At 34.3% G+C, this 22,803-nt stretch overlaps 3 protein-coding genes across 3 annotated transcripts in view; 2 read left to right on the plus strand and 1 right to left on the minus strand.

The window, feature by feature from the left end:
• Positions 1-6,376, plus strand: part of LOC108685671 (bifunctional glutamate/proline--tRNA ligase) — a 9,449-nt gene extending 3,073 nt beyond the window's left edge. The window contains exons 7-14 of the mRNA XM_018190566.1: positions 4-405; positions 480-933; positions 1,010-1,219; positions 1,397-4,393; positions 4,475-4,876; positions 4,962-5,359; positions 5,446-5,598; positions 6,021-6,376. Coding sequence (XP_018046055.1) covers positions 4-405; positions 480-933; positions 1,010-1,219; positions 1,397-4,393; positions 4,475-4,876; positions 4,962-5,359; positions 5,446-5,598; positions 6,021-6,177 — 5,173 coding nt within the window. The 3' untranslated portion in view covers positions 6,178-6,376. The remainder of the gene's footprint in view (positions 1-3; positions 406-479; positions 934-1,009; positions 1,220-1,396; positions 4,394-4,474; positions 4,877-4,961; positions 5,360-5,445; positions 5,599-6,020) is intronic.
• An 851-nt stretch (positions 6,377-7,227) lies between these two features.
• Positions 7,228-9,638, plus strand: LOC108685590 (testis-specific serine/threonine-protein kinase 1). The gene is made up of 4 exons (XM_018190449.1): positions 7,228-7,311; positions 7,635-7,808; positions 8,177-8,842; positions 9,480-9,638. Exons 1-4 carry the CDS (start codon positions 7,228-7,230, stop codon positions 9,636-9,638), a joined length of 1,083 nt encoding a protein of 360 aa, XP_018045938.1.
• Positions 9,639-9,993: 355 nt separating this feature from the next.
• Positions 9,994-22,803, minus strand: part of LOC108685740 (unc-112-related protein-like) — a 47,607-nt gene continuing 34,797 nt past the window's right edge. The window contains exons 2-8 of the mRNA XM_018190701.1: positions 16,719-16,952; positions 14,819-15,087; positions 13,625-14,044; positions 12,299-12,727; positions 11,703-11,915; positions 11,375-11,611; positions 9,994-11,164 (exon numbers count right to left, since the gene is read on the minus strand). Of these exons, the coding sequence (XP_018046190.1) occupies positions 10,964-11,164; positions 11,375-11,611; positions 11,703-11,915; positions 12,299-12,727; positions 13,625-14,044; positions 14,819-15,087; positions 16,719-16,952 (2,003 nt within the window). The 3' untranslated portion in view covers positions 9,994-10,963. The remainder of the gene's footprint in view (positions 11,165-11,374; positions 11,612-11,702; positions 11,916-12,298; positions 12,728-13,624; positions 14,045-14,818; positions 15,088-16,718; positions 16,953-22,803) is intronic.

Consider the following 22,803-nt stretch of genomic DNA (forward strand, 5'->3'; position numbering starts at 1 on the left):
TAGGATATATCCTACGTATGATTTTGCCTGTCCAATTGTTGACGTTATCGAGAATGTTACTCACACTCTACGAACAACAGAGTATCACGATAGAGATGCTCAATTTTATTGGATAATCGAAGCTTTGGGACTGCGTCGCCCGTACATTTGGGAATATTCACGGTTAAACATGACTCATACGGTTTTATCTAAACGAAAATTAACTTGGTTTGTAAATGAAGGTCTAGTCGATGGCTGGGATGATCCACGCTTTCCGACAGTGAGAGGCATTCTAAGACGAGGAATGACAGTCGAGGGTCTGAAACAATTCATCATCGCACAAGGTAGTTCCAAATCTGTAGTCTTTATGGAATGGGACAAAATATGGGCTTTTAATAAGAAAGTCATTGATCCAGTTGCGATTAGGTAATGAAAGTGTAATTAAGAATTTGATAATAGAATGGTAACATGGATATTTTTAAAAATATTTATAATTTTAGATATACTGCATTGGAATATAATGAACTGATACCGGTTAATGTAATAGATGTTAAGGAAGAGTGGTTGATTGTGCAAAATCATCCTAAAGATTCATCTAGAGGTACCAAACAAGTGCGAGTAGGCTCGAAAATTTTGATAGAAAAGGAAGATGCTGAAAGATTAATTGAAGGACAGAATGCGACCTTTATTAATTGGGGTAACATAATGATACAAAAGATAAATAAATATGATGGCAATATAGTAGATGTGCAAGCACGATTGAATCTAGAGGACAAAAATTATAAAAATACTTTGAAGCTCACCTGGCTGGCTGAATCATTACCTACATCTGATTCAAATGCAGAAAAGTCAAATCCAATAAAATGTTACGCTGTTTATTTTGATCACATTATGAGCGTGCCGGTTTTAGGCAAGGACGACGATTTTAAAAATTTTGTTGCCAAAAATACAAGAGTAAAGAATTTTTTTACTTACAAACGAATAAACTGATAATCATATTGTTAATTGCATATCAAAATTCTTATTTTAGAAAGAAATTCGAATGCTGGGTGAAGTAGAATTGAAACGCGTAAAGAAGGGAGAGATAATTCAACTTCAGAGGAAAGGATTCTTTATTTGTGATATTCCGTACGCATCTAGTTCTTATTCAACACGGGAACCACCTATTGTATTGTTCCATATACCTGATGGGCATACGACAACACCTTATATGACACCTGCGATATCTAATAATCAACAGGTAAAATCAGTATACCTTATTTTCTATAATTATTATTATCTTATTATTTATAAATAATAAATGTACAATTTATAATATTAATAATTTATTATATGTAAATGACGAAAAGTTATATTATTTTGTAACTACAAAGTGTATTGTTTATCATTGCCAAAAGTAAAAAAAAAATATTTTTAGGAAAGTAAAGTGCAACATGTGGAAACTCTTGATATAATATACAGAAATCCTTTAGAAAAAATAGAAGAAGCAATAGTTAAATATGATAAAACCAAAATATTAGATCCTTCTTGGAAGGACAAAATTCAAAGTCTTATGAAAGAATTAGGACTAATGATACCTTATGATGCAGTTAATGGAACGCTTAGAATTTCAACAGATTCAATGTTGTATCCACTATACTTAAAAGAGAAAAACGAAGAATATGCAGACGAAGTATACACTGATATAGAAGATTATTTTCAGAGATTAATGGATATGCATTTCTATAGAATGTTATTGCTATTGTCGGTTTATAATTTGGTATTTAAAGATCCAGACACCGACGATCCATTAGTATGCATGTCTGTAGCCATAAAGGCACAATTCGATAAAGTACAATTTTTAAAGAATTTAAAAGCTGATAAGAGTAAAATCGTTCAAGAAGAGAAAATACTTTCAGACTTGAAAAAAAATTATAAGATAATGATGAATGGTCAGGATTGGAAACCTGAGCTTTCTGAACCTGAAAGCAATGTATACTCAGATCAAAAGGTAGATCCAGAAATACAAGAAATCTTTGAAAGATATAAGAAACAAGGTCATACAAAAGAATATATTTTGTATATGGTGGATATTCAAAAAAGCATATATGAATATCTTAGAATAGCAAAGGAAAGTATGTTTAACAAAAGGCGTTGGACATATGGACCAACTGGACCAACAGAAGATTTTGGAGCTTATCTTAAAACAAGAACGAAGCTACTATTCGAAAAGATAAAAAAGCAGAGTGACGAAGTACGAGATCTAAAAAGTTCGAAAGCCGATAAGAGTATTATTGAACAAGAAGTAAAGGTTCTCTTGACTTTAAAAAGTGACTATAAAATTGTGACTGGTAGGGATTGGAAAGCAACTGATAGTAAAGTTGCTAATACTGAAAGCAAAATAAAGTCAGAAAATCAAGAAATTTCGGAAGCGGAGAAAATATCCGAAGAAATAAAAAAGCAAGGCGACAAAGTACGAAATTTAAAAAGCTCGAAAGCTGACAAGAACATTATTGATCAAGAAGTAAAAGTTCTCTTAAGCTTGAAAAGTGACTATAAAAATGCGACCGATCAGGATTGGAAATTAGTTGATATTAAAGTTACTGAAAGCAAGGTAAAGCCAGAAAACCAAGAAATTTCAGAAGCAGAGAAGATATCCGAAGAAATAAAGAAGCAGGGTGACAAAATACGAAATTTAAAAAGCTTGAAAGCTGACAAGAGCATTATTGATCAAGAAGTGAAAGTTCTCTTAAGCTTGAAAAGTAATTATAAAAATACGACTGGTCAGGATTGGAAACCAGCTGATACTAAAGTTGCTAGTACTGAGAGCAAGACAAAGCCAGAAAACCAAGACATTTCAGAAGCGGAGAAAATATCCGAAGAAATAAAGAAGCAAGGCGACAAAATACGAAATTTAAAAAGCTCAAAAGCTGACAAGAGTATTATTGATCAAGAAGTGAAAGTTCTCTTAAGCTTGAAAAGTGATTATAAAAATACGACTGGTCAGGATTGGAAACCAGCTGATACTAAAGTTGCTAGTACTGAGAGCAAGACAAAGTCAGAAAACCAAGACATTTCAGAAGCGGAGAAAATATCCGAAGAAATAAAGAAGCAAGGCGACAAAATACGAAATTTAAAAAGCTCAAAAGCTGACAAGAGCATTATTGATCAAGAAGTGAAAGTTCTCTTAAGCTTGAAAAGTGATTATAAAAATACGACTGGTCAGGATTGGAAACCAGCTGATACTAAAGTTGCTAGTACTGAGAGCAAGACAAAGTCAGAAAACCAAGACATTTCAGAAGCGGAGAAAATATCCGAAGAAATAAAGAAGCAAGGCGACAAAATACGAAATTTAAAAAGCTCAAAAGCTGACAAGAGCATTATTGATCAAGAAGTGAAAGTTCTCTTAAGCTTGAAAAGTGATTATAAAAATACGACTGGTCAGGATTGGAAACCAGCTGATACTAAAGTTGCTAGTACTGAGAGCAAGACAAAGTCAGAAAACCAAGACATTTCAGAAGCGGAGAAAATATCCGAAGAAATAAAGAAGCAAGGCGACAAAATACGAAATTTAAAAAGCTCAAAAGCTGACAAGAGCATTATTGATCAAGAAGTGAAAGTTCTCTTAAGCTTGAAAAGTGATTATAAAAATACGACTGGTCAGGATTGGAAACCAGCTGATACTAAAGTTGCTAGTACTGAGAGCAAGACAAAGCCAGAAAACCAAGACATTTCAGAAGCGGAGAAAATATCCGAAGAAATAAAGAAGCAAGGCGACAAAATACGAAATTTAAAAAGCTCAAAAGCTGACAAGAGCATTATTGATCAAGAAGTGAAAGTTCTTTTAAGTTTGAAAAGTGACTATAAAAATCTAACTGGTCAAGATTGGAAGCCTGTGAACTCGGATGCGGCATCAAAAAAGGAAAAGCAAAATATTTCTAAGCCTGAAAAGATGTCGGAGAAAGAAGTTGCAAAAAACGCGAATAATAAGGACTCTGATTCAAGCAAAACAGGAACAAGATTAGGATTAGAAGCGAAGAAGGAAGAGAACTTTACTGATTGGTACTCGCAAGTTATTACGAAAAGCGGAATGATTGAATATTATGACGTGTCAGGATGTTATATTCTTCGTCCGTGGAGTTTCTCGATTTGGAAGATAATAAAAGAGTTCATCGACAAAGAGATAACGGACACTGGCGTTCAAGAATGCTACTTCCCGATCTTCGTTACTCGCAGCGTATTAGAAAAGGAAAAAGCGCACATAGCAGACTTTGCGCCGGAAGTCGCGTGGGTGACAAAATATGGTGAAACCGATTTGGCGGAGCCCATAGCTATACGGCCCACCTCGGAGACTATTATGTATCCAGCTTATGCCAAATGGCTGAGGTCAGATACCGAGTTACCACTTAGGCTCAATCAGTGGAATAACGTTGTGGTAAATGCTATTTATTGTGATTGGTATTTTTTCCTTGTTTTAATTCCACTCCATTTTAATTATTTTATTTATTGTTTACAGAGATGGGAATTTAAAGATCCTAAACCTTTCTTACGCACTAGAGAATTTTTATGGCAGGAAGGGCATACCGCGTTTGCTACTAAAGCAGAAGCAGAGGCGGAAGTATTAATGATTTTAGACTTATATGCTAGGGTGTACGAGAATTTATTAGCGGTACCCGTCATCAAAGGCCGCAAGACTGAAAAGGAGAAATTCGCGGGTGGCGAATATACCACTACTGTCGAAGCGTTTATTCCGATTAATGGTCGCGCAATACAGGGAGCGACAAGCCATTATTTAGGACAAAACTTTTCGAAGATGTTTAATATCCAAGTAGAAGGTATCGCAGGTCGAGAAGAAAAGACATTTGTCTATCAAAATTCATGGGGTTTAACTACACGAACGATTGGAGTCATGATAATGGTCAGTACAATTATTCATCGTCATGTGTGTAGACAATGTATGATTATATTTTATGTAGATTCTTTTGTAACAAATATTTATTTAGGTACACGGAGATGATCGAGGTTTAGTATTGCCCCCAAATATAGCACCTATACAAATCATTGTGATTCCCTGCGGTATAGCCGTGAACATGGATGAACACACAAAAGAGAATATTCTAAAGAAATGCGATTGGCTAGTTCGTCATTTGGGTCAAGAAGGTAAATTTAGAGTAAAAAATGATTGTAGACTTAATCGAACACCTGGATGGAAATTCAATCACTGGGAGCTGAAAGGCGTGCCAATAAGACTTGAAGTGGGTCCAAAGGATTTATTAAAAAATCAAGTAACAGTCGTACGAAGGGATAATTTTCAGCGAACAGCTATCGAAATATACAACGATAACATAATTACTCCGTTAACTTCAATATTGAATGATGTTCAAAAACAATTATTATCAAGGTATTGCTAAAAAATCGCTTAGCATTTATTATAATGTATATGAGTAATAATATATATGAGTAATAATTTCATCTGTTTGTTTATAGAGCGAAAAGCAAGTTAAACGAGCATATTAAAAAAGTAGAAAAGTGGAGTGATTTTAACCCCGAGCTTAATAAAAAGAATTTATTGTTGGCACCTTTTTGTGGAGATCCAGCATGTGAAGATAAGATTAAGGAGGATAGTAAGGAAGATAAAAGGTAAATTCCTTCTTTTATATATAAAATAAAATTTGTATGTTTCTATATGTTGCTTATCATTATTTAAGAAAAAAGGTGCACTTGGAAATTATTAAAACATCGATTTAAAACAAATTTTTAAAAAAGTAAATTATATATTTTACATATTTTATATTTTATAATTAAAAAAATAAATTGTATATTTTACATATTTTGAATTTACGTTAGTTTGAATGACTTTGTATCGTAAATTATTTTTTCTTTATATTACTATTTGAAAATTTAAACGTGAATTAGAGTTTTATTAAAAAAATATCTGAACTTATTTAATTTAGTTTTGAGAAAAGTAACTACATATAAGTAATGTACTTGAATTATATTGAATAGCAATCTTTCCTTTTTTATTCTCTCAATTTAAATTTTTTATTTTATGATAATTATAGTGAAAGCGCAGAAAGTGGATCATTAATGGGCGCCAAGAGTCTGTGTATACCATTTGATCAGCCAGAAATGACAAGACCACTCAATGAATTAAAATGTATTCACCATAGTTGCAAAAATAAGCCGAAATTTTATACACTTTTCGGACGTAGTTATTAATGCATCCACATAAAAGTAAGGTTCATGTATAACGTTTAATAAATTTTTCTGTAATTTTTTATATACAAGTAATATGGAATTTTATGGATTGTTGATTTTTCTTCAATCTGAGAGATTATACAATTTTTTTATTGCGCATGTATAAACTTTTATTTAATAATATTGTGCGCATGTATTTAATAATATAAATTTGTTCTCATGTTTATTCTTATTCAATTTTTGTTATCCACTCCAGGACATTGTCCATTTAATTTAACTTTTATTCTTTTTGTGACACTTCACTCTTTTCTTTTTTATTTATGAATATAAAATCATATAATGAACGATTGAAAATTATGATAGTCTTGTATCAATATTCTTGAAGAATGTAGTTACAAGTAATGAAGTAAATCACGCAACTTAAACGAAATTAATAGCAATAATGTGTTTTTTGTACGAATATATAGCATCGATCGCCAAGAATCCTAAAAATATCCAGATGATATTCCTATGTCTTAAGAATGTTTCCAGAATATCTCTTGGATAAAATGTGCTGTGGAAAAGAATGGAGTAACCGGCAAACATCGTCTAAAGATTGATTTGCGCGACTGTGGTGAGAAGTTATCAGAGATCCGCACGCATAATCGATCTCACGCGTTGATTGTTTTTCACTTCCAAATATAATGGCTGCGCTCGAATGAGACGCAGATCCTTACCTTCCTTCCGTTGCACCAGGCACAAGCTGGTCCAAAATTCTAGTGCTCGCAATCGCCTCAAATGACCGAACGGATCCGCATTGTCGCCGTAAACGTCGACGTAGTAGTGAGACATCATTCCATTGTGGTACTCGGTGATGCTTCGTGTACCGCTAAAATTGCGTCAACGAAACTTGCCATTGCCGACCGAGAAATAACGCGCGTGAACGCGAACGGAGCAAGATAGAGAAATTCTCAGTGAAGCCTGTAAGCATTTCCCACTTGTCGGGGTGAGAAGACAATCGAAGACTCAACTAACTGCCCGTCCTCGGAAGGGGAAGGGTCAGTGATGAGGGGTCGATGAAGGATCATTGGCATGGCCAAGCGACTCAGCCCTCGAAACTCGGAGGTGAACGCTCTTGAGCAGCGAGGCTATCTTATAGGCAAGAAGATTGGACAGGTTGTTTATCATTTCCATTTGTTTTTCATTCCTTTCAACATTTCACACTATCTTCTTTCTGCGTCTTCACCCGTTTTCACTGTAGCTAGCGCTTTCTTCAATTTATATAATGCAAAATATAGGAAGATCTCCTTTTTATTTGTCTCTCTTTTGATAGTGATTCATTTCAACCATCATTTAATTAATCTCTTGATTCTTTTCTTAATTTATATTTATTTATAGGCTCCATGAGATAGATCAAGTTAAAAGATTCTTTGTGTTATTATATTGTACAAAACTACGAGATGGGAATATTCATTTTTTAAATTAGACATCTCTTTCAGGGCTCTTACGCAACCGTCCATTTGGCAGAGTATATTGATGGATCGAGCTCGAAAAAGATGCGTCTGGCTTGTAAGATCTTTGATAAAGAGAAAGCGCCAGACGATTTCTTAGACAAGTTCTTTCCCCGCGAGCTTGAGATTTTAACAAAGATAGAAAATCCGCATATCATTCAAGTAAGAATAACTAGAAAAATCTCTTCATCTCGTGATTGATAAAAGAGGAACAATTCTGGTGAAAATTCATGTTACATACTTTTTCTCTTTTCTTTCAAAACTGACTAAGATCAAGAATCTTCAATCAGCAATCCTCTCTCAAACGAGCAAACATAGTTTACATCATTATTTTATAATACAAATGAATAAAATAGAACTTAACGGAATAAAATAGAACTTAATTGAAAATAACTTCAAGTACGACAGAGAGGAGATTCTTGGAACTTTATTGTAATAAAGTTATGTGGGCGATAAAGAATCAATTTTAATATGATTATAGTAATTGTCCAATTCATTCTGCCATTAACGCATCATCCGGTCGAGCACAGGTGCACAGCATTCTACAACGTGGTCCGCGCGTCTTCATTTTCATGCGCTATGCCGATAATGGCGATCTTCTGGATTTCGTGAAGAGCAACGGCGTAGTGCCGGAACAACAGTCGCGACTGTGGTTTCGTCAGATGGCGTCCGGCTTGCACTACCTGCACAGCAAGAATATCGCCCATCGGGATCTCAAGTGCGAGAACATATTGCTCTCGCGCAAGTTCAATGTGAAACTGGCGGACTTTGGTTTTGCCAGGTTCTGCATGGACCATGAGGGCAGGCGGGTTCTCAGCCAAACATACTGCGGTTCAGCGGCCTATGCCGCGCCGGAGGTCGTCGCCGGTACTCCGTACAATCCAAAATTGGCGGACGTTTGGTCGCTCGGTATTATCCTCTTCATCATGTTGAACGGAACGATGCCGTTCGACGACGAGAATCTACCGAAGCTCCTCAAAGATCAGATATCGCGCAATTGGGTGTTCAGGTCCCGCGTCCGTGACACCGTGTCCACGCTGGCAAAGAACATCGTCCGGCAGATCCTCGAGCCGGACATCACTCTCAGACTTACGCTCGAGAGGGTGCTGGGTCACGAGTGGGTGAGAGCAAGGAAGGATAGAACAGGCTTCCTTGCCGGAAGGCTCGTCCATTCAGCGCCGCCGAGTCATACTCCGGTTACAATATAATAGTACAATATAATAGTAGCATACATTCAAGGTTCTTGGTATCTACAGTGGATTATGTCGACAAAAGCGAGAAATTATACGAATTTTTTATATATTATATATAAGCTTTTTTTGTATACAAATCTTCAATAATTTCTTTAATAAGTTTTTATATTAGAAAATTGATATATAAAATGTACAAGGATTTCCTTTTTTTATTTGTTTTTCGATAATAAGTAAATATATAATTCAATTTACAAATCTTTAATAAAATTGTAACTTAAAACAATTTATTACAGTTATCTATTAATCCAATTAGAAAAAAGTTCTCAATATATTCTGAAAAATGTAATAGTTACAATCTGTAAGAAAGACTACTTTATCTTGATGTGTAAAGATAAATTTACATTACTTTGTCATAATCCGATTCACCTTCAGTAAGAAACCAGGAATCTTGATGAGTGACATTTGCAATAGACAGTCAAGGTTCCTAAACAAAGAATTTTCGCATAAAATTATAAAGAATTAGTTTATTTTTGAACGAGCAATTATTCATGGAATTTACAATAAGTCCGAGGAATAATTGCAACATTCCATGCAATAATTATTTTGAAGAAGCGTAACGATTTGTTGCCTATGCAATTAGATGTGTGGAGGCGGTAACCTAGGCGGGTCGGGAACCGGAAACGTACCTGTCGTAACGAGGGCACAACCCGCATTAAAAAATTCGGAAAATCAGACTCAACCGTCCTCGAAGATGGTAAATACCTCAAGGAAAGATCCACAGCCTATCATCGTGGGATAAGAAGATTCGCAAAAAGAATCAATCGATACATTGACAAGCTATATAATCAAAATATGAGATTATGTGACTAACAATTTCAAACTATCGTTTTTGAAGACGTTTACACTTGTCTTTATTAATATATTTTTTAATTTTCTATTTGAGTGCATGATCAATGAAACTTACACGGATGTTAACGTATTGTTGCTAAATAAAGATTATAACAATTCGATATAAATGTCGAATACGAGGAAAATTTAATCGATTAATGTTAAATGTTATTCAATAATTAATTTCTATATTTTTCTACAAATTGTCCGATTATCATATGCTGTCAATTTCATGGCACGGTAGATACAGAATAGAAATTAAAACATTTGTCAAATACATTAATAAGTTTATTGTACAGTTACTGCCTAGTAATATACAAAACTATACTTTTTTTGGTTACATACACATATAACGGGATATCTCCTATGAATATAATATATAAAGATACAGATGATATATTTCTTCTTCTATATCTAATTTACATTAAAATAACAAATAATTTACACGATTCGATCTCTTGCGTTGTAAAGTCGAGCTCGGTTAGTATAGCACCTTGGGATACTGAAGAGGACACTGACACGCATTATGAGAGGAAGGATTAAGAAATAAGTCTCTAGACATAAAAAAAATCGCTAATTGAATTTTCAAGATTTACGGCCGTATATGAACCATGGACGGTTTTATTCTATGTGATTTCATGCTTCCTTAAAGGATTAAAATCGATTTTTTTTTCTTTGTTACAAAGTGTTGCCTAATACCACGATATGTTTTGTAGATTTTTTTATTTGTGCAGACTTGATGTATTTGTTCCTAAATTCGATATTTATTCAAGGCGATAGATTCCTCTAAGTAGAAAAAGTTTCGTATAAAAGTATATCTTTGTAAAATAGTTCAGAAACATCTATTTATAAAATTATTGTAAATATAGAAAACGGATTATTTTTTCCTGGAAAAGAGGCCATGATTATAATGGTTGTCAACATTGTTAGTATACCTTGTAAATAAGGTAAACATATTGATAAACATTCTGAAGTAGCCTCCTGTCGAATAAAAATAACTAATCGCTAAAACTCTTCCGCTCGCGCATAGAAAGGACAAAATATTTTATTTACAGCATATTAGTGTTAAAATGTGATAAATACGACCAGATTTAAGTATTTTTACAAATGTACTAGCATGCAAAAACGTCGGACCTTGAACAGGCACATAACGAGCGCGATGTATGCTCAGAACGCATCTCATCATCTCAGAATGTTAGAACCCGTTTCGGTTCATGCACTCATTGCAGTATTGAATTAAGCCCATCCACCAGTCAATTTGTGGAACAAGTCTTCGTTCAATGTTTGATTCGCCTCCTTCGAACGCATCGACAAAAAAATGTAGCCTCCTATGAATTCATGGACAACTTTGCAATCCGCTGATTGGCATTCAAAAATGATATTCTCTTCTTCGAATTGTACCATCATATGCTTTACTTCCCAGTTAACATTCCACGCCTGTAAAAGAGATCGTTCACTTTCATCTTGTATTCAGAGATATATTCTTTACTAAGTTTTTAAATTACAGATTTTAGTCAATTTCAAATTTTCTGTGCAAAAATATTTATTTATTGTCACTTTTCGATTTTCGACATTATATTTTTGTCAAATTAAAGGAATATTCATAAATTAAAATCTATAGGAGAGAACACGTAAATGAATACATACCTTCATAGTATTATACCTCCAAGTTTTTAAATGATCGCCAGTGTGAAGGTCCATCCGCATTAGCCTGTTATTAGCGATACCTAGTAACTCATCCTTGCTCTTACCAGTAAATCGCACGACGAAGAGCGAGATACCATATTCCGGCAAAGACTGCCAAGCTTTGATATAATTCAGCTTCGCCTCAACAAGGGGTAGGTCTTTAACGTTCGCGTGTGCTTCCAAGATCCTTTGAACTAACTACGAGAAGAAAAGAAGTATCAATACAGTGATAATTCATTATTTGATTATTCAATCATGAAGATTTATTTGAATGCGAACGATTTATTACCTTTCCTTTGAATTTCTTCGCGAATCGAGGCGCGACATAGTCTTCCGGTACAATATCCAAAGCATTCGGATTGATGGCTGGCGCGGGCGCGGGTCTCTGCAGTTGTAGGAAAGCTGTGATACTGTTGACCTCGCTCTCGTAAGATGCGTCGGCGAGAGTACGGCCTTTAGCTGCTAATCTGCACGCGGCCATCCATTTTGCATATTGTTGTTCCTGGAATGATAAAAAATGATAATAGAATCAAGCTCAAATGCGAATATTTGTATATTGAATCAGATTCTAATATTTAGATTGTGTTCCAAAATTCACTATCAGCGCTGAAAATCCTATCGTTTTTACGTTACTAGATTACATGCAGTAAATTTTCTTACGTTACTAGATTTTCAGTACTGCCGGTGAATTTTGGAACACAGCCTTATAGTTTTCATTTTGTGAAGCTTAAACTTGTGAGAACTTTCGACGCAACGTGTATTAACAATATTTGTTGACGTGTGGCCAAACGCCAATATATGGCAAGTATTAATGTACGTTTAAGAATGATTAATTTAATAATGTTGACAACGGTACACCACGTTAACTCAAATTAAACCACTTACATTGTCGCATCTTATCCACATCTCAGTCATGCCTTCGGCACTGGGAACCTCCAGTCTGATTCCATAGCGACCTTGCGACAAATGCACATCCGGCGTGACCTCGCAGCCGCGCAAATTGATCACGTAGACTGGCGACTCCGAGCCGCCTGCCTCCTCCCTGCTCTTGTAGAGCCTGAGCTGGAGATCGCGGCATGTAAACCAATAACGTTTGAAGGCCTTCAATGTGAAACGTTTCGGTTTAAAGAAACGCAACTCGTCACAGAGCTCGGGCACTTGCGTGATATCACTGGGCCCGTTGCTGATGTTGCTGCCTTCCAGGGTCACCTGTAGATCCGTCAAGGCCGCATCGATATCATCTTCAACGGGCGAAGTTGCTCCGTTGCTATCGTACGTGGGCTGCGGTACGCTCGCCTGAAGATTCACTTGTACCTGTAACGGAGAAGCGCAGGTAACATCAATTGTAATTTTTTTCTTTCATTCTTTCCTCTCTGTTCATCATTGTGAGGACGGGGACAGTAAGTACAAAACATATTTTGTGGGTCGAGGCAAGATGATCACATCTTTTCTTGGTCGTTTGTCGCATGACGACTATGGTGGAACATCGGCTGGCGAAGCAAACGGTTCAAGGACGCGGCTATTTGCATGATTATGCGTCGCGTGGGGTTTATCCCTCGCAATAGAGCGGCATAAATATATTAAGATGGGCGAGAACCGAACCAGCACTGTGAATCGTATAGTTACAAAGAATGGAAAGAATCAAAAACCGAGATACGTAGCGCGGCGGATAGAGACATTAGAGAATATTCTAATGTCTCTATCCGCCGCGCCTGCACGATACATTTGCATTTATCATATATTTATAAGCAAATTTTCATGTTGATTCTTGTGGAAGGTGGGACAATTGGAATTCAAATGGATTTTATATGATTTTGTAGATTTCAACAAAAAAAATTTTGAGAATATGGAATGCATTTCGTAACTTATTCAAAATCAAAATTCTATTCGAATTGTTTTATTTAAATAATTCTGCAAACGTTTAATGCGTTGCCTGTTCAGTGAGTTTTATATATTTTATTACGTGCGACATAATAGAATTTCTATTATTATAAGAATAATGTGATAAATTATTATGTAACTTACGATTACTAAGACTGTCATGTACTGTATCGAAGAGCACATTTGTTTATGTTGTTATCTCTAACCGTCTATGTCATTTAATAGTATAAACATTTTCTACAAACGTTTTAAGAATTTTAATCACTGCTCCTAATATAATCATTAATCAATGTGTTGATTTAAAATTTAAAAAATACAATGTTTGAATACCTGAAGCGCCGCGAACATCAGCATCTCTTCTTCGGTGCAGTCGATTTCCTCTGCGAGCAATTGCCACTTGGCTTGCTCATAAATCATGTTGATGCGTACTGCATCGGTTTTCGGATTCAGATCATAGAAAGAGTAGAATTTGAACTTCAGTCTAAGTGTGTCGAATTCGCGGATACCCTGTTCCATGATGGACAGGGAGGAATCCAGCCAGCTGACGTTCATTCTCGCCCTCTCGATTAGGCTCTTCGGCTTGATCAATTTCACTCGCACCTCTGGCGAGATCGACGTCGGACTTTGCGCCAAGGATTCTGTCAGCCCACCATTTAATGCCTCGAGACTCATCGTGCTGTTATTGGCGTTGAAGGAACCGGTACTGCCGAAGCCTGATGAATTATTGTTCCTTTTCCATGTGCCGGTATGCTGGAAATTTGCAAGTATTCACAAAATATGACGCAATGTTGTAAAAAATAATTACGATGTGATTGAAAATTAGCTATGTCTACATTATTCGGAACTAATTTCTTGTTCAATATATCATAATAATACGCTCTATGAATATATCGTAATGATAATAAAACGCTCCAAAAATTCATTTTTTCCTTTCATTCTCGAATTATTAATAGTTACAAAATAGTATTTTTTATACTCTTGTGCATTACAACATATAATGATTCATAAAAGTTTTAGAATTTTTAAGGATTTAGAAAGTTTTAGAAAGTTTAAGGATTTTTTGCATATTATTTTTGTTATACAATTATGTATAATAATTTGCTACAAAGTTTTATTTATAATAATAAAATCATTATATATAATAAAATCTTCTTTCTTACTTTTATTAATCACAATTAACAATAAATCTATTGTACTTGAAATAAATAAAATTTGTCAAGAAAGCTGTAACTTTGCAAATTCGTATTGTATTTATAATAATTTTTATCACTAAATCAAACGATAAGAAATAAAAAATGATAATATTTATTTCATCAAGATTTTATATATTATATAATATATATTAAGAGATGTGTGATTATCTATACAAGTTTAAAATCTTTATAATCACATATACAAGACTAAAAGAAATTAATATACATTCGCAAATATAAAGATGGTAATAATATTTTGTTTCATAATTCTAAACATGTAGCCATGTAAATGAAAGGGTTAAGAAAGATCTCGCTTGTATGGTAAGTTTACCGAGACGGGAGAGCTGATCGGCGTGCTGTGATTTCTGTTGTTAGGCGTAACCGGCGCGCACATGAATGGGCTCGATTGATCTAAGCTTCCCGTAGATCCCCTGGGACTTTGGCTGGCCGGGATGAAAGTATTCGTGTCGGCCGGTACGTTCCAGTGCCCATTCTTTTGATGCTCGACTTTTTTCTTGGTCGGCAGATCTTTCAGATTGTATTTCAGGTGATTCGGTTCAAGCGGCTTGCAGAACGAGAGCTCCTCTGGATGTCTAATGCCTGTAACAGTAATCACGACAGATTTGTATGTTAATTAATTTCATGTTAAAGTAGTCAAGATTATTAGATTGAGGAGAGAGATAGAGACTCGTGTCTCTTTTGCTTCCGCACGAGGAATCAAAGGCGAAGTAAAAACACAGTCATGATATTCATTCCCTCTAGATATATTCTTATAAGGAAATGGAATAAGACAAAGATTGTATGCAACGCATTGGAGTTTATTTATGAATATGACACACTGATCTCATATCGTTCTATTTAATAGATCTATTTAATAGAATAAGCGACAGAAGTATAAAAATCAGTAGCATTAATAGCCACGGTGAGATTGAGACAAGCTCGAGTAGATAGCAATCGCGTTGCTTTAAACAATGTTATAACGCGATATTTTCCGCAAATGCGGAATTACTTTTTAGGTCATTAGTAGAACGATAAGCTCGTATCTCTGACGGTACTTCCTTCTATTCGAGAGTCAGTTTTATCCTCGATGGAATTATCGCGTTAACCCACTTCCTTGATTAAAAAAGCGAGCTCACCAATGGCGAATCGACAGCCGTGACTGTTTATACGACCTTCGCGTGACAAAAGCGAGCTTATCATTTTTATTTCGTTACCATATGTAATATTATAATTACCGCTGACACGCTTATCCATCTCGAAATTACGATGTGCTTGGCACGAACTCACATGTTGCCATTTATTTATTCATAATAACTTGTAAATAAAATATATTCATAACAACTTATAAGTAATAACAAGTAAAATAAATGCAATAACAAGTAAAATAAATTTTAAATCAAATTTAAGAAATTTTTAGAGATTGTCTTAATGATATAAACATATAAAATAATAAAGAATATACAGCCACAGCGCAGGATGTATTTAGCGAAAGTCATATTTAAAATTTCAAGATAGACGTTTTGGTCAAGTTTTGACCATCATCAATTTTAAATTAAATAAAAGAAAGAATCTTTATCTTGATCGAAGCGAATCTTGGTGCTTAATAATATTCATAAGCAAATTTTTGCAAGTATATTTTTCAGTTAAATTGTGTGCTAATTCGATTTGTTGGACTTGAAACATAATCGCAAACTGAAGCTAAAATAAAATACTAATATCTCAAGTTAAATTGATTATCATTTTATTAATACTCATTTTATTTATACTCATAAATTTGTAATGTGCTGAGAAACAGTCATAATAAAAGATTTCGTAATTTGAGAAGATTTCTTGTTCAATCGGCTCGCTACCAAAAAGACAAAGCGACGTAAAGTCATTTAGATAATCATAGAAACTAGCCAGACTGATGTTACAAAACAGATTACATCATACCATGTTGAAATATATACCTAGAGTATCTCTCGAGTTTTTATTCGAAATTAATTTTCTTCTTGACGAAGAACGCTATAAAGTGTAAGACGCGAAAATTTTCTAGTCAAGTATATATATCTCGTACTATCTACATTTTACAATATTAATCGCGATTGACATCTGTACATTCCTTTTCTCGTTTCTTTCCTCGTAATCGTCGTTAATGAAGGCACGCTGGCTTGATTGACTTGCGCCGCGTTCGTTTCTATCGTTTCTATCTAACTTCTTTAAACGATGTCAATAGGTTCGCGACAACTCACCGAGTTCCTTGCACAAATTGATGACCGCGTTGAATGTCTTGACGGAAAAGTCGACGCGGCAGTCGAGGCATCGCATGTCTGGCAATTGTACTCTCAGAGTTTTGTGCATCGGCGTAAAATGCAGCAGCGCATCCGCCGCCACGCCATACTGGTCCAGAGTGCTGCGTGTTCTGGTCAACCAGTGATTTCGTGCCGGCCACCAAAGTGCGTGGTCCGACCAATCCATAGCGATATCTGTAACAACAAAAATAACGGAGAAATTAAAGTGGAGCAAAGTCAGAATCGGTGATCACTTCTCTAAAAGATTTCTTTCTTCAAAAGTTTGCCAACTTGTCTTTTTTTTTCAAATTGATATTGATCAAAGTATAAAAGTGTATTCAGCTTCAATCAATAAACTTTAAACTTTGAGGAAGATATTAAAATAAGAAAGATATTGAAGAATAATAATGCCAAAAATAAAGAGGAATAGTATCAACTATTGAAGTTGCGATGAGAAAAATAAATTAATTGCGCAAGCTAAGAAAATAAACAGTTTATAATAAGTATGATAGAATAAAGTAGTAATCGAATGGAATAATAATGTAAGTTTCATTAAAAAATGTACTTAAAAAAATAAAAATGTCATTATGTTTGTATTATATAACGACTAATTTTATTATGGAAATGTTTGTCTAGACTAAAAAAATATAATTTTCACAGCCTAGTCTAAATTGAAATTAATTAACTTATGTACATATATATATATGTACATATATATAATTATTTTACTATTATTATTTAACGTATGGTTACGTATAACTAATGAAAATCCAACATTACATTTATATCGTCAGTATATTTTAATAATTTTCAAAATTATTTTCTTATAATTTTATAAAACTAGTTGCGGATATTTAAATTTTAGTATTATCGCATTATAGTTATAGCAGAGCTATTTTGTTTTCTCTGAATGCGGAGAATCAGAGTTTATATCTGTCAAGGATATCTGAAGAGAACACAACGTTTATGTATGTCCATCCCAAGTAAATATACTTAAGGGCTCGGTGGCAGGCAAGGCCGGACGTGAAGACGAGAAGGGTGTCGAGTAAATCAAGGGTTTCGTCTGTCAAAAGGGATCGCGGCTGGAACAAGACATCCGTCGACGGAATTACGAAGCAAACGAGCATTTACGCTTCGCCGAAAAGTCAATTTTCACAGCTGTTCGCGCTGCGTCGCACTTCCTATGGAGCTCCATTTAATGACTTCAGGGTACCGAAGGTCGATGCGGGTTTCTGAGGGGGAGGTGCCGCTTAAAATCACTATTAAGTCGTAGAAATGTGGGGCTACTATCGTGAGGGGCTGCGTGCAGAGTTGATGCACAAGGGAGATCCCGAAATCGGATACGGAGAGGAAATGTACACATATGAGAATGCAATTATAATCTAATTGGAAGAATAAAAAATGATACAAGGGTAATTATAAAATAAAAAAAATTCCTTTTTAATAAGAAATAAAGAGCCAATTGGAATCTGTGAATCTCGGGATGTGAATGAGTTTCAGATCTGCGAGATCCAAATGATATTTCTAAAAACTCGCGTATAATCCGGCGGAATACGTTTATACTGCCGCTAGATTGGATCTGCCATGATCGCAGCTGCGATCTATAAATATTTCGCGGATTTTAGAGAAACCAACCGCCCGATCGTTAACTGTTTGTTTTCATTCGAATGGTCGGCTACTTCGCAGATTCTCGGATTCGCCCACGCACAGAGAAGATAGAAAACAGATTTATCTGTTGTTCAGTTCTTACTCTTCTATTTCTATCTATGTTTCTATCTTCTCTCGTCCCGCATTTAACTGATGACGACAGCGCGTGATAACGTATCGTCTACGCGACGATCGAAATCATCGCGAATCTTCACCATTTAATACTGCGGTCAACCGCAAGGTCTGGAAATCATCACTGATATGATGTAACTTTCATTCGATTTAGCGAAAACGATGAAATCGATTTCTATTTGCTGATATTTTTTGAGGAATGGTTGCATGTTGAAGTGTAACGTAGAGTGGCATTTATTTTCTTATGTTAATGTCATGTAAAATTAAGGACAGCACTTCGGGAGAATGATTTGGACATGTAAAGTGACAGATTCTGATCTTTTTCTTAATAATAAATCCTGTTCATTTACATTCAAAGATCCATCTATGTAGCAATAATTTATTTATCACATTTAAATTAATTTTATTAATTATTACTAAAATAATAAAATAAAATAATTTAACAATTTAAATATTTTTCCTTATCGGTTTTTTCTGGTTAACAAAAAAATGTAATTAATAAAATAAATTATTCATCAATATTTCATCAATAATTTAATTTTATTAACAAGAAATAAATGTTGTTTACGATTAAATTCTTATCGTCGTTATATCAAGCTAGATGTGAAAAAAATAATGACGAATAATTGCATTAAAAAAAAGTGATATCATCTCTAGAAGACTGAGGAGAAAGAGCATTTCAACAATGATGAAATTGCAGGAAGAAAACTGAATATGTTGATATTCAGAAAAAATATGAAAATTTATTCTCGAGCAATACTCATTTCCAGTTATTTATTTGATTTGACGCACGAGAGGCATTGGTTTGCAGATGAAAGAGCACGAGAGCAAGTGACGGGTCGATTCGTTCGACGCAAGAAAACGGCTGTCGCATAACAATAACTTGTCAATGTACATACATCGTGTACCGCTAGAAGCGGCACCGTGACACACAAACAATTGGGAATGTCTCTTCCTGGTCGAGCGGTCATAACCCGCATTTCCAGCACCGGAAATGTGTCATCGAAACAATGTCGGAATAAAAAAAAGAAATAATAGAGATAGCGGCGAATCGAGATAACATCGAAAAGGCAATTCATTAAATTAAACGATATCTATAATGATACGTATATATACAATGAATGGGTCACAAAAGTACTCAATGTCTCTTCAATGTTGACTTCGAACAATATGTTAGGAATCAAACACGATTATTTCTAGATATTTGATTTAAACATTAATTTCTGTTGGAGTATTATTTTTTTCAATAAAATTTCCATTAATCAAAAGTTTAATTGATATAATATACAAATCTATCATATAAATGGTTGTTTTGATCATTCTGTATATTTAGAAAGAATCTATTAAATAACTTCTAACTATTAAATAATATCATATATAATTCTATTAAATCAATTGTCTGACATCAGACAATTGATTGAGGAGATACGATATAATAATTTTAACTCATTGTGTTTTAAAGCTTCGTTTTAATCGTCAAGAAACAACAAACTGAGAAAGTACGTGATTGATGAACTTCATCGAGGTCGACGCGAGCAACAAGTCGTATATGGGATATCCTGCCACTCTTGTTGTTCCTTTCACCCAGGGATTCTTCGACTAATTTGGAATTGATTTTTTTCCTCGGCGAATAAGTGCTCGAATACAATTTTTTTCATTCCGAATGTTAAATATCTTAGCAACTGAACTAGAGCTTGAAATGTTGCAAAGCTTATTAATTAACTGAAAGATATATAAATGTTTCAGCATTAAACCAGCATTAAACAAAAAATATTCTTTTAAACTATTTATCAATTTTTCCAAATATTTTATCCTTTTCAGGGAATTTGCCATTATCAAAATGTAATACAGTCTCACCAGAAAAAAACTATATATAATTTGTTTTAACTAACAAAAAAATCGTTAACGAGTTTAAATGAATAAACGAATATAGACCTTTACAATTTTTTTTAAAAAAAAAGTATAATGTATATAAATATCAATTCAACATTCTGAACCATAGAGATAATTTGTAATAATAAAGAGAATCACAAGCTTTTAAAGTCTAACTGTTAATAATAACTTAATAATATAAATTTAAAAACAGTTTATATGTTTAATTAAGCTTTTTTCCTCATGGATTCATATTGTTTGAAGTTAGCCTTGAAAAGTAAATAAGGGAAGAGAAGATGGAAATTATGAATCAGTCTATACGTGCAACTACAAAGAGACATAAAATTAAGACATCGCCAAACGCGGATTAGGTCATTCGACTTGAGTTCGCGAATTGCTTTCATGGCACGTCTCGGTAGCAACGACCGTGATATTTGCGCACGGCACCTATTTATATTCCCTCAAGAGGAACTCATACGCGACACCAACACGTGAAATCAGTCTCTGATACGAAGCAGAGCCCATCTGTTCTTATTACTCGTCGAAGAGTTACGGGGAAAGTTCTTCCGAGCGGTTTATAAGCTAAAGTATCCAGGAGCGGAAGAGTCAGTTGGTTTCCTGATACAAGAATTCCATTTTAGCATTCTTATTCTGTCTGGTCTGATCTGAAGAGTCTGATATAGAAGTTTTATCAAGAGAATTCAATAATCTACATGGAAAGAACGATTTTGTTAAAGTATCCATATAAAAATACCTAAATGCAGATCTGAAAATAATCTTATTGAACTATCAAAATAATTGTGTAGGACATTCAAACATAATGCGCAATGCTGCAAAGTTTTAACATTCTAGCAATCAGTTTGAGCGTCCTACTTAATTATTTTGATAGTAGAACAAAATTATTTTCAGATTTATAGTTAATATTAAATTTTTAGATATTTAAATTTTTAATTAAATTTTTAGATATTTTGATAAAATCATTCTTTTTGTGTACAATTAGCTTCATCTTTTGTCATGGAAACGTGCACTGAGAAAAATTTCTGATTGAAAATGGAAAAACCAGAAGATCAAATCAACCAAATCAATCAAAATCTAATCGAGATAATCAGGAATTTAATTATAATAACCGTAATAATTCTGATTGATATGACCAGAATCTTCTTGTAATTCGTCCACATTTAATCAGAAATTTTTCTCAGTGTGGTGATTACTAGAATAAAACAGAGATTCAATTTCATTACACACACGTAATAATTCTGACAAATGAAAAAACAAGTTAGAAACTATAGCCCATTACAGGGCTATACGAAAATACGATGTAACGTTTACGGCTTTCTGGTTAACACATGGCTACGGAAATCTTGAAAAAGGCCTCCAATCCTCAGTGGCATTGCAAAGTTGCATGGATGAACATCCGTTGTAAACGACGAAAGGCTTACAGGGCACGTGCGGCCTATGTAAACTCCGAAGGAGCGTTTACAAACGCTATTCGGAGTAAGGAGGGTAAACTTTAATAAGGGAACAAAGCGGGGTGTGCACGTGGCAACGTACCAACATTCCCCTTCCCTCCTTCATGAATGTTGCGCGGAAGTTAGGATATAAAATTATGACGCGATAACGAGGCATAATCCGTATGTATTATGCAGCAAGAACCGGACCCTCTTTCTCTCTCTTCCCTTACGCGAATTCCAGCGTGGAAAGCAAGGAGCTTCCTCTCGTTCCCCCGGCTCTCTCCATATTTCGCGTGAAGAAATGCGAGCTATTCAGCACTGGAAAAGGGGACTGCAAGGACACGTGCTACCGAGCTTGTTGAAATCGAGAAAGAAGGGGGCAAGACTACATCAGGGATAATTCGAGGGTGAAACATTGTAGAAATTTAAAATAGAATAATTTCGACACGGCCCTACGAAAAAAAAGCGCAAATAAATATTTTGCACACGAAGTCTGAATTTTATCGTGCAAATTTGATAGAACAAATTTAAGAATTAATTATGAGGCTCAATATCATGTAAGCTCAAGTTTTTTGTCATATTATCAAATAGACATAAAATAACTCAAAAACTAATTCTGTTTGAAAATATATATTTGTAAAATATTATATATTATAATATATGTATATAAAATATCTTGATTAAATAAGATTAAGAAACAAAATTGAAGGTATTATACAAATTTGTATTTATTACCTAAATTATTATTGTATTTAACAGAGATTTAAATGATATTCTTTATCAAAATACTAAGTATTGATAAATGGTATGTGTGATATTATTTTATCATAGATATTTTGTATCTTATCTTTCTTCATATTGCGAAAATGCTGCACGTGGTTTCTAAATGTGCAAAAGAGTTATGTACATAGATAATAATATTAATATCTGATAAAAAAAAAATA

The sequence above is a fragment of the Atta colombica genome, unplaced genomic scaffold (assembly GCF_001594045.1).
Source record: "Atta colombica isolate Treedump-2 unplaced genomic scaffold, Acol1.0 scaffold155, whole genome shotgun sequence".
Lineage (NCBI taxonomy): Eukaryota > Metazoa > Arthropoda > Insecta > Hymenoptera > Formicidae > Atta > Atta colombica.